Source organism: Mercenaria mercenaria, unplaced genomic scaffold, assembly GCF_021730395.1.
Source record: "Mercenaria mercenaria strain notata unplaced genomic scaffold, MADL_Memer_1 contig_1085, whole genome shotgun sequence".
Taxonomy (NCBI): Eukaryota; Metazoa; Mollusca; class Bivalvia; order Venerida; family Veneridae; genus Mercenaria; species Mercenaria mercenaria.
In genome coordinates this window covers 28,963-41,699 of record NW_026459057.1, presented here as the reverse complement: position 1 = coordinate 41,699, position 12,737 = coordinate 28,963, and the positions used below count along the sequence as shown (strand labels likewise).

Here is a 12,737-nt window from a genome sequence, read left to right as displayed (position 1 = left end):
TTTTTGCTTGAAAAAATAGGTAAATGTAATAACCTACGATTGTCTAATATGCACAAATGCTTAATATTTTTTTCTAATTTTTGCTTGAGATTTTGTTGTCATCAGCCATAAAACGTTTAGAGTGACCTGTATTTAAGACTGACTCGGAATATCCAAGTAGACTGTATTGAATCTCAATATGTTCCATGCATGTTTAACTGTTTCATTTGTTGTTAGAAAAATAATTTAAAATGTTTGCACTAATGTTTTGACCACCACATAATCACTATGTCTTTTCTATGACAATTCGATTGTGTCCTAGGACATGATAACTAATGTTTTTTTCCAGACGACTACATAAAACATTGGGCTGCCAAGCCTCTTCTACATCTCGTTGACCAAAACAACGTATACGTACTTGTTTCAAAAGAACAACCAGTGTGACAAATAAAAATGAAAATATATTTTTCTAAATATTTTATTTGACATTTAATCCCCAAAATATCATGCAACCAGGAAGTACTATCACTGGATTAAAAGTGTCTCTATTTCTATATTGTACGGACAAAGCAATAGGTCAAAATTACTTTATGATAGTAAATACTACTTCTAAATGCTGAAAGTATTTGTCTGGGACTGTTTAACAAAATAAAATGCCCACCTGTACTCTTATCATTAAGTCCAAACAATGTTCAGTTTTATCTTTACTGCTAACTGACTAATAGATATACTTTTTGTTAATACAGCACCTGGTACAGAATAGACCATATTTTGGACACAGGTGTATCCAGAGCCATTTAATGTTAATGTGGCAAAAAGTACTTAATATTAATAATGTTAATAGTGGACAAACCCACTGTCAAATGTATAGTTCAGCAATGTGTCCAGTACCAACATTTTGCAATTGTGGTCTGCACTGATGTTATTGATCTTTGATTTTACAATTATATGTTTTAACTATTTACACAACTTAACAATTATGTAACTATCTGTGTATTATAGAATTGGTTAATTCATAAAATGTTTGGTATCTAATTGAAAAAGTCTGAATGAATATTTACTATAACAATATTTTTTTCTGTAAATTATTGCAACTAAAAACATGCACATTATAGCAGTCTTATTATGCATACAATCAGGCAGGCCAAACACCCCAACTGTACAAGATGAGTTCACCAACTGTTAGTGTTTTACCTGTATGCAAATCTGGAACTTGCGGCGGAGATGGAGTAGTTCAGATGTCAAGTACACTTTCTATACCGGAGGTACAGACTGGCAGAGAATATTATTTTCAAATTGCAATCAAACATGAAGATGATGACAGTAAAGACATCATTTTGATGAACTCAACTCGAAGTTACAAAATAAAAAGTGCGTAGCATTTAGTAAACAAACCAATTATTCCATTCTTTTTGCTGCTTCCAATGGTAATATTTATCGATCCAAAGCCAGAATGAGATGGCGATTGCAAATTTATTTGTCCTCTTGTAAAGCATGTACGCGTTTCAAAGACATTCTTAAGTATGGAAGTATGTGATCACATGACTTAAAATAGAGATAGTACCTAAGTTTTTCAAATCAAAAGTTTGAAGTTAAAAAGCTTTGAAATTAAAACAAATGTCCATATATTTCTCAAAAACAGGAATATAGACAATATTTTAACCAGAAGTGTGGAGTTATAAGCATTTAATATTTTCATGTTAACGAAAATTTTGTGATCAAGGAATTGTAACTCTTTTTTAACACGGAGAGCATAAACATCAAAGGGACATAATATAGTGAATATTTTCTAATTGGGTGCATTTTATTTTTAACATTCAACTTTGATCTTGATTGCTAAATAATAATCCATGATACTGTGTGCTAAAAATTTAGAACATCTGGAACAGTCTATTAACAGCAAAACTATGCTTTAGCAGAATGCAAATAGTTAAATAAGCTCTAACTGGGACTCGAACCCAGGACCTCTCACACCTAAGGCAGACACTCTACCACTTCCCTATAACAGCAGTAGCTAATAGCTATGCAGTTTAATTGCTGCATTACATTGCGTGAACTGGAACAATAATCGGTGAACTCCGGATTATCGGCGTATCCGCTTTGTTACCTTACGACAATTTTTGTGTAAAGAAAAAATATTATCTAATGCTGCCAAAGTCATAATCGGTCAAATCTGCCCAAATTTCTCTGACGGGTTGTTCAGGGTATGAACTTACCAACTGGTAGTACCAGTAAAGTATTACTTACAGTGAATCTTTTATATTTGCCATTTATGCAGCTGTCGAACGGCAAATACGGTAAGCTTTGTCCAAATATAAGTAATTATATTACCAGTTTTGAGAGGATTTCAACTGATGGGAAATTACAGTTACAAACTAAATACCTTTCTGCAACACATGGAGTCATTAGCATTCACTGTCAATCAGTATTATGACTAAGATCGACTGTCATTCATTCATTTCAAAGTTTCATAGACAGAGTCCGTTGTTTACATTTACATCGTAACCGGTGCACCTGTAAAAATCACTTTAGTTTGAAAACTCAAAGTATGCGAAGAGCTATGGTACGGTCTCTACTTAAAGAAGTAGATATACTTGCAAATGTAGTTTTATTTTCATTTTCATTACTTAGAAATTCATTCCGAAATCCCGCAGACGAAGGAACAACAAGTCATTTATATTGTAGTGGGAGGAACACTTGCTGCAGCATTACTACTCCTAGGTATTTTGGTTTACAGCGTAAGGAAAACTCTGTCTACTAAAAGGTAATTCAAAAATTACTAATGCAAGATTAAAAATAAAATGTCTGTTAGATTTACTGACATGACTTGGAAAAATATAAGAAATGCACCCTTTAAACGTCTTTCAAAATAATTATTACAACCAGCTTTATTTACAAGATATGTATTGGACTAACAAAACACGTCTGCAAGATGCAAAATTGGTCATATAAAGAAGAGGTTTTTATACGTATTCTTAATATAGTTATACTGTAAGCATTGGTATACTGGTCTAGACATTGCATTGTAATAAAAATTCCTATCGGAAAACTGTGTAATAAACATAGAAATCAAGTATTTGTAAATCATACGGTTTAAAATATCTAAACCTTTTTGAAATATTCAATATTACAAATATAATGCTGCTGTTTCGTACACATATCGTAAATATAATTCATTCACATTCAATGGTCTTGGATTTGCGTTTTACAGAAGGAACAGGCAGTCTACGGATACCACAACAATCGATCTCATTGCACCTAAGAGGAAGGAAGTATCTAAGTTGCATAAAATAAACTAAACACTCTTCAGGTATAGTTTTCAAACATTAAACAGACGTTATTTAGTTTTAAATCCCACTGATTTACCCGGCCTAGAATTCCATCACTTAACCATGTTCATTAATTTCGAGGTCGTCAATTCGATCTTATATGCATTATAAATTGATATACAATTGATATATATGAAAATATAATTTCAGAAAACGAGCCTGCAGATGATCCGGATAAAACAAAAGAAGATGAAAAAAAAAAAAAAAAAACCCGTGTAGTTTTGCCTCTCGACATTTCATTAGATTTAAGCAACGGAAAAAGTGTCCTTAAAAGAGAATTTTTGTGTTTTGCATGTTCTGTTGCCTTTGTCTTTACTTGTGTTAGTGATTCAATAGGCGAGGATGACTTTTGTTCACACTGTCCGGAAAAGGTTTAAATGACCTTTGACCTTTGGAACCCAAAATAATTACGGGTCATCTCTGGTCATGACCAGCCTCCCTATTAAATTTCGTAATCCTAGTCCCAAGTGTTGTGAAGTTATTGTCCGAAAACCGTTTAAATGTTCCGCGTCACTGTGACATTGACCTGTGACCTGCTGACCTCAAAATCATTAGGAATCATCTGCTGGTCATAACCAACCTCCCTATTAATTTTCATGATCCTCGGCCCAAGCGTTCTCAAGTTATCATCCGGAAACCGTTTAACTGTTTCGTGTTATTGTGTCCTTGACCTTAAACCTACTAACCTCAAAGCCGATTATGACCTTTATTTAATCATGTTACACCTGTGTACAAACATTTAAGACCCAAGCGTTCTCAAATTATTCTCTGGAAACAGTTTAATTGTTCCGAGTCACTGTGACCTTTGACCTAATGACTTCAAAGTCAAACTTGACCTATATTTCATGATGTTACATCTGTGTTCCAAAAATTGTGATCCTAGGCCCAAGCGTTCTCAAGTTATCATCCGGAAACCATTTACATTTTCCGAGTCACTGTGACCTTGACCTTTGACCGACTGACCTCAAAGTCGAACTTGACCTGTATTTCATGATATTACACCTGTGTAACAAAATTTGTGATCCTAGGCCCAAGCGTTGTTAAGTTATCATCCGGAAACCATTTAACTGTTCAGGGTCATTGTGACCTTCACTTTGACCTACGGACCCCAAAGTCGAACTCGTATTTTTGATGTTACCTCTGTGTACCAAAAATTATTTAAATCGGTCAAGCCTTTTATGAGTTATCATCCAGAAACCATGAAAACCAACAGACCGACCGACCGCCAAGCTTACTCCTATATATCACCCCCCCCCACCTCCACCAAACTTCGTTTTGTGGGGGTATAATAACCTAATACATTTTTTTTTTCTACAATAATTCTGTTTAATGTCTATTATGCAATCACTTTTTGATTGCTATAATTGTAAATACATTTTTTTAGGAGGAATATTCTACGTTATATTTGCTTTATAGTCCATTTTGCAAACCCTTATATGATAAGCATTATGTCGCTACGCAAGTTACTACGTAAACTTCCTGTATGACAGTTTAACGTCATTGTATTGTGTACGTCGTTTTGAAATAAATCTGTTACATTTCGACTATTGCGATAAACGATTGATATAACGTTTCCAGAATGACCACTTTAGAAATAGAACGATTTACACAGAGATACTCGTTTGTTAAACTAATGTTTGTAAGGCGTAAGTTATTTTCCATAGCTGCCTGTTTATTCTTAAATTTTGATTAATAAATGATATAATTAGTTATTATTTTGGTGTCTTTCATGCTTTTGTCAGTTTTTTTATGTTTGTTTTTATTACGGTTGAGATGTCATCCATGTACTTTTTATCATTTCACACATAGTTTTATACAACATTTGTGTATTTAGAATATACGTTTAATAAGTCATACTGTACATGTAGAATTCAACATTTTACTTTAGAATACACTGTCAATCTTTATTCTAAATTTTTAAGAAATCATAGCTTTATTACAACAATTGTGTAAATTAAGACATATATAAGGTTTTGTAATTTTTAATATATCGATCAAATCTTGATTTAATTTTGATTTCAGTCCATTAGTGATGCAAATCATTTGGTGTTAGGTTTACGCGGTTATTATTATCCATTCATACATTTTCATGTTCCTGTCTATTGCACATGAAATTTTCCTTCCGAAACTGACCTTTGACAAAATGCTCTTCACCTTCTTGTTGCCCTTTCATACCCTTCTTATCTATTGTCGGACCTTGACACCGCTGTTGACAGCACCGATGAAACATTTCTATCCCATCTTGGTTACGCTTGAATTCTTGCGACTTCTAAATGCAATAACATAGATCATGATATGTCCAAGACTAAAATGAGAGTTACTTGCATTCACATCAAATTAAGATATTTTCTTATACAAGAAATGAAATTCATATATCTCTGTGACTCTATTGTCCCCAATGGAATTACCAATGCACTAAATGAAAATGACCTCACGTTCAAAAATCTATATTTTTTCATTCTCAGCCTCGTCCTTATCCGGGTAACAACAAATACCGAATCTGTGTAATTATTTTCTTTCTCCATTCGTAAATGCAGTCTTTTTATACTGACACAACTCTGTTTTTTATTATATTTGTTATCTTGCTGTCCGGAGACGTCCATGAAAATCACGGGTCTGATTCTAAATCATCATCTGCATATTCCGATGCGGAATACATTATCTAAGCATATCTCATGTGTACACTAAAATGTTCATAGTTTAGCTTTAAAATTAGATCCTCTTTACTTCGATTTAAAGGACTTTGACATATTGTGTCTTATAAAATCTTAAAACAGATATGCTAATTAATACATAAAAGATTAAGTCATGTATATGTTATAATATTATGAAATAGAAAAAAAAACATATGATTTTAACACCATTACAGTAAAACATCACTTATTTTCAATGATCGAAGCACAGGTTTCAGGTAAAATATTTTTCTGTATTTTACAGAGCTACTAATACCGATTCATCCTCTTCACCACTTTTTGATTTTTGACTAAATCCATCTGACATGGGAATTGGGAACATCATATATTTCTTTAGACTTTAACTTAAATTATCAGATGCCATTTCTTTAAGAAAAAGCACTATATGATATGAACCCAATTTGCCTTGTATATAAGATCATTAAGTCTCCTGCAAATTGTACCGAAACACATCTTCTTCAAATATTGATCTGATATTCATTTCCAGAAGAAACCTTGTTAATCAAATGGAGTTGGTGATCCCTTTCTTTAATAGAACGCAAATCTGCAAAAAATACAAACACCACAAATTTCCTCCAAGTTAATTATTAATCTGCTAATATAAATTGTAACGATTTTCTGTAACATGGAACATAAATAACGAAGTTGTATTTTTGAAAGTAACCTAGTTAAATGTTCGTGATAAATTCCGGACGTGTCTAAAATAAGATTGACAGTTTAAACATATTTAAAGGCAGTTTTTAGGTAGTGGTAAATGGTTGGTAACTGGTCAAAGTACATTTCTCGTTTTCTGAAAAATGTTCTTATTTTGCTGTATGTCGTTAATTCATATCAAATTAATGGTTGACATTATTATGCTTTTAAATATTATTATATATTATATATTTTGCATTGCACAAAGTCTTTCATTTGTCTAAAACTGTCAGACTCCTGGATTCTATACTTGTATTGACTTTACATCCGCAAGTATCTGACAACTTCTTCACGTGAATCTGATGTGGAGCACCAGAACGACTTTAAACGAAATAATTTTTATTCAAATCGTTGCCATGTCACTGAAGACAGAGGCCTCGGACTACAAACCTCTTAATTAGTAGTACTCATTACTTTCATTGTCAAGAAGGTAGAAGGTTTTAATATCTTCTCGATGGTGTGCGCGCAGTTTGTTTTTTTTTTTTGCACATTTCGATGCACGCCTTATCAGGGTAAAAAAAAAAAAACACAAAAAAACACACACATACAAAAGTTTCAGTATCTCCAGAAAAGTACTAACATTTATATTTTATATCGTTCATATTTTTTATTTAGTTTATCTAAATAACAACAAAACGAACAGGTCTGCGTACAATTTTACCTATTTTCCTTTTGTGAAAAAACTGAATTTTACAAATGTATCATACAAAATTGTCATGATGGTATGAATATTATCACTTTCTTAATAAAAGGTTATCAAAACTTTAATGTTTTCTATTGTTCCTATGGTATTCACGTTACACCGATTGGTGTATATTATTTATTCCGATCGAGTTGATCTACCCTTGGGAGAAATGCCTAGCCTGCTAAAATTATTTTACCAAAATATACAAGAGAACTTAATTACCTATTTGTGTGTAACGTAACGGGCTAACACCATTTACTGGCTAACGTGATACGGATGACACGCATTTCTTGTGATAATGTTATGATAAATCTAAATCAATACTTATAATAGTGTGTGTATATTTAAGTATCAAATAAAAGAACTAAGTAAACTTAAAGTTTCTTAAAATAATTATGAAAAAATAACAACTTACAAAATACCATTCACGTCAAATTCTGACAAACTGACTAAACACACATTGATGATCTCAGAAAGAGACTATAATCGCCTAATGTTTCCCAAATGTGCACGGATTTTTCATTCAATACAAAATGTTATGTCCTAATTGCTGACAAATAGATTTTACATGTGCGTAGCAAGTTGGGCATTTCGTTATATTAATAGTATCCGATAAATTGTCTTGTTCTTTCTTCATTTTTTTATTTTAATCATACATACATGTTACAAACGTTTTACAAATTCGAAACCAGTCTGGACTTTGCAAAACAATGAAGCATGTACGGATTCAGTTATCATTCTCGGAATAGGCCTGCATAGTGTTTATAGACCTTACTCGGTTCACAAATCTGTCACAGATCTATAAATACAATGCAGACCTATTCCTCGAACAATAACTATTACTTATTTCCTTCTTATTTATAATTATTTATGTTAGTTTGTAAATAGTCGTGCCATGAATACTTTCTATATGCATCTTTGATCAAGAAAAGGACAACCGTAAACTAATAAGCTTTCTGTCCTATTCCTTTACCATTGTTGCTGTAAATGCAAATGTGTAATGACTTGGATAAAGTAAGTATGTTTTAACCGATGAAATGCCATTCCTGTTTGCAAAAGTGAACTTCTGGTTTTAAGATCATACCAGTAGTTATATAAATACCGCTTCTGGCGCAGTTTAATCTAATTTAACATTTAACCCTTGACCTAAACCGATCAATGCTAACCAATTTCAACAAATTTAAAAAAAATTTCATAGTACTTTATGAAAACCTATAGTAAAATATGATTAAACACTTCTGTCAAATTTTTGCCAAAATCCTGCCAAGTGGCAGCAAATGTGACAGTGTCTGCCAACTTGACAAACTTTTGGCAGAACGTTGGCAAACACAAATTCAACCAATCAAAAGCCTGCCATTTTTCTGCCAAGTGGCAGCAATGTGACAATGTCTGCCAACTTGGCAAACTTTTGGCAAACTTTTGGCAGATTATTTTTATTGATAAAATGTAAAGGTATTTAAACTTATTTTGAATTAATAACTACATTATTAGTCTTTAAATAATTTTAAATACATTGATATAGAATGAGTTTACAAAATAAAATATATTGTTTGAAAGAAAGAAGATTTACTGATAATATAAACCCCCATTATGTTATAACAAAAAATGGGAGAAAAATGATAAAAGCTACCTGTTCATCTTGTGGAAAGATGAAATCAAAGTTTGTTAAAAGTACAGGGGGTAATTTAGATATTCACAAAGCAATGTTACCTTTATTACCTAAGAAAGGTTTAACACTTCCAGGATATAATTATTGTGGGCCAGGAAATCCCCTAGATAATGGACCCCCTGTCAATGAACTGGATGCAGTATGTATGGACCATGATTTTTGCTATGACTCAAGACTAAGTAAAAGTGAATGTGACAAAAAAAATGCTTTCCAATTTAAATAAACTAAATCAAAACATTTGGAGAAAAGATTGCAAAACATTTAGTTGTAAAACCTATAATTAAAACGAAATACAAACTTGGGTTGGACAAAAATCAAAAAACGGGAAAAGGGGGTAGAGTATACCCCCGAATCACTGCACCAAGCTACCGCTGGAGCGATGAATTAGCAGAAGAATTACACAAACCAATTAAAAGAAAATTTAGAAACGAAGAGTGATAGTTAATGATATTGATGATACTTGGTCAGCTGATTTAGTTGACAAATGCAAGCTTTTTCAAAATATAATAAAGGAGTAAAGTACTTGTTAACCGTTATTGATATATTTAGTAAATATGCTTGGGTTATTCCATTAAAGAATAAAACTGGAGAATCTGTTACTGAAGCATTTGAAAAAATAATTCTGAAGGAGGTTTACCAGTAAATTTATGGGTAGAACGAAGGAAAAGAAATTTTATAATAAAAAGTTGAATCATTTTTGAATAAAAATAAGATTAATAATGTACCATACATTTAATGAAGGAAAGCTGTAGTTATTGAAAGATTTAATAGAAGTTTAAAAAGAATAATGTGGAAATATTTTACAGCAAATAATACTTATACTTATTTAAATAATTTGCAGGATATGGTTGATAAATATAACAAAACAAAACATTCTAGTATAAAAATGACACCAACCGAAGCTAGTAAAAACTTAAATAAAGGTACTGTTTACTTTAATTTATATGGTGATTTAAAGATACCAAAGAGCAAAGCAAAATTAAAATTGGTGATCGAGTTCGTTTAAGCAAACTTAAAAAGACATTTTGAAAAAGGATATACACCAAACTTGACAGAGGAAATATTTATAATTTATAAAATTAATAATACAAATCCCAGAACATACACTATTAAAGATTAAATGATGAAATAATTCAAGGTTCATTTTATGAACAAGAACTTTTACCTACTACACAAGAAGTTTTTTAGAATAGAAAAAGTTATTAGACGAGACTATAAGAAAAAACAAGCTTTAGTAAAATGGAAAGGTTACAATGAAAAATTTAATAGTTGGGTACCATTTAGCGATCTTGAACAAATTTAATTTAGAAATAAAAAGTTTAATTATATAAATGAGCAATAAAAATCTAATTTCTAATAATAATGAGGAATAGAAACAATAGATCAATTAATTATTCACTTAACTAAACTAGCTGCTGCTTACAGAAAAAGTTATAAATTTTGTGGGAGAGTAAATACTGGATTATATATTACAGCAGGTATTTTTGGTTGCTCAGCTGCATTAGTACTTGTTCCAGCTATTCCTATATTTGTAGCAGTTGCTGGCGCTGTTCCATCAGTAATTACCATATTTACTAACAGACTAAAACTTGACGACAAGAAATTTATTTTAAAATCACATCATCACAAAATAAAACAACTTATAACAAAAGCACGGATTGCAGCTTTAGCTGTTCATGACCCTAATGATCCTGGAAAAGTAAATAAAGAAGAAGAGAAAAAAGTAATTCAGGATATTTTTACAATACTATTAGAAATGCAGAAAGAAAAAAATTATTCAACACCTCTTGAAATGCACATGAAGGAATTTAAACTTAACGGATATAAAAGTAAAAAAGAAGAAGAGTTGTATTAACTTTAATTAAAGATTTTTTCTATAAGTATTTTATATAAATGAGAAAAATTATATCAGTTGAAGGTAATATTGCATCAGGAAAAAGTACGTTTTTAGATATTATTAAAGAATATAATCCTAATTTTAATATAATTCCAGAACCAATTCACGAATGGCAAAATGTTATGGACTCTGATTATAATTCATATAACCTTTTTGAACTTGCTGCTCAAGAACCTTCCAAATATTTATTTCCTTTCAGCTAACAACTTTAAACAGTCACATAAAAATGTTATCTTCTGCTAAACAGTTTGATGTGTTTCTGTTCTTGAACGTTGTTATTTAACTAACAGTAACGTTTTTAACAAACAACATCACGACAACGGTGTTATAAATGACCCCGATGGGCAGTATACAATCTTTTCTTAACTGATCATATTATAAAAACCATATGGAAAAAACCCAATTGAATGATTTGTTTATGTTAAAAACCGACCCAGAAATATGTTTTAAAAGACTTCAAAAAAGAAACAGAACGGAAGAAAACAAAGTTGGTTTAGATTATTTAGAAAAACTACACAAATTACACGAAGAATGGTTAAACAGAATGTTTCAAGAAGGTATTAAAATTTTAACAGTTGATAACAATTTAGAAAAAATGACTTTAAAATCTTATTCAAAAGATATAGATAATATAAACAAATTTCTCAAATCAATATAATTTCATTAGGTGCGTTTTTAAAGATTTTTTTCTATAAGTATATTATATAGATGGTTAATAGAAAGGTAGATAGAATGATTATGCCAAAATTATCTAGCACTTTAGGAGAAATAATGAATCCAGATGAAAATTCATATAAGAAAGTTCTTAAAAGAAGAAATGTTATTAAATCAAAACTTGATCAAATAGTTAGCGATGAATATAAAAATCATGTCATTGATAAATTACAAAATGTTATAGATCCTTATCTATTAGAAAGAACTTTATTTGAATGGGACTGTGGTTGTCTATTAACTGAAGAAGAAAATACTGAAAGATTATGTGATTGTCCCAGACCAAATAATTATCGAAACAATCCTAAAAAAGTTATTGTAACCGACTGTGATACTAATGAAGAAAAAATATATAGAAGCACTTACAAAGCATCTAAAGAATTTGGTATTAATGCTGGGTTAATAAAAATGTGTTGTGAAGGGACAAACCGAGTAAAATGTGGAATATCAAAAGTTAATGGAAAAAGATATAAGTTTAAATATTTTATTTCTTCTTAAAGATAATTTAAAACTTTATTTATTTTATTACTTTTTTAATTATTTATTTTATTACTTTTTTAATTATTTTTTAATCCTTTTTTGCTTGAAGATTTTTTTTCTAAATATAATATATAGATGGAAATCGAGAGATCTTCAAAACAATATTATAAGAAATTTGAATTAAAATTACATATAGACAAGATCCAAAGAATCAATTATATTTAACTATAACGACCTTAGAAATACTTAAATCTGAACTTAAAACTTTAAAAGGTATAAAAATAAATGTTGTTTTAAAAATAACTTTTGCAAAAAATGGATAAAACTGATACAATATATAAATCAGCTTATTTTCAATCAAAGGCTTAGAAATTATTAAACACAAATGAAATAAAAAAAACTTTAACATCAAGCTTTTGATGAAATAATAAATAGAATTGGTAATTGGATTTCTGAAGGAATGGCTGAGAATAGAGTCAGTTGATGTTCATTATATAAATAGATATAAGTAAAGTCCATAGGCTGCTTCAAGTTATTTAGAATTACCAAAACCATTACAAAATCCGAAGAAGGATTAATAAATAAAAGAATGATGATAATG

General features: G+C 30.5%; 1 protein-coding gene across 1 annotated transcript in view; it reads left to right on the top strand.

The window, feature by feature from the left end:
* LOC128551432 (uncharacterized) overlaps positions 1-7,455 on the top strand; it is a 28,172-nt gene extending 20,717 nt beyond the window's left edge. The window contains exons 5-8 of the mRNA XM_053532286.1: positions 1,119-1,350; positions 2,611-2,743; positions 3,191-3,289; positions 3,459-7,455. Coding sequence (XP_053388261.1) covers positions 1,119-1,350; positions 2,611-2,743; positions 3,191-3,278 — 453 coding nt within the window. The 3' untranslated portion in view covers positions 3,279-3,289; positions 3,459-7,455. The remainder of the gene's footprint in view (positions 1-1,118; positions 1,351-2,610; positions 2,744-3,190; positions 3,290-3,458) is intronic.
* Positions 7,456-12,737: the final 5,282 nt, after the last annotated feature.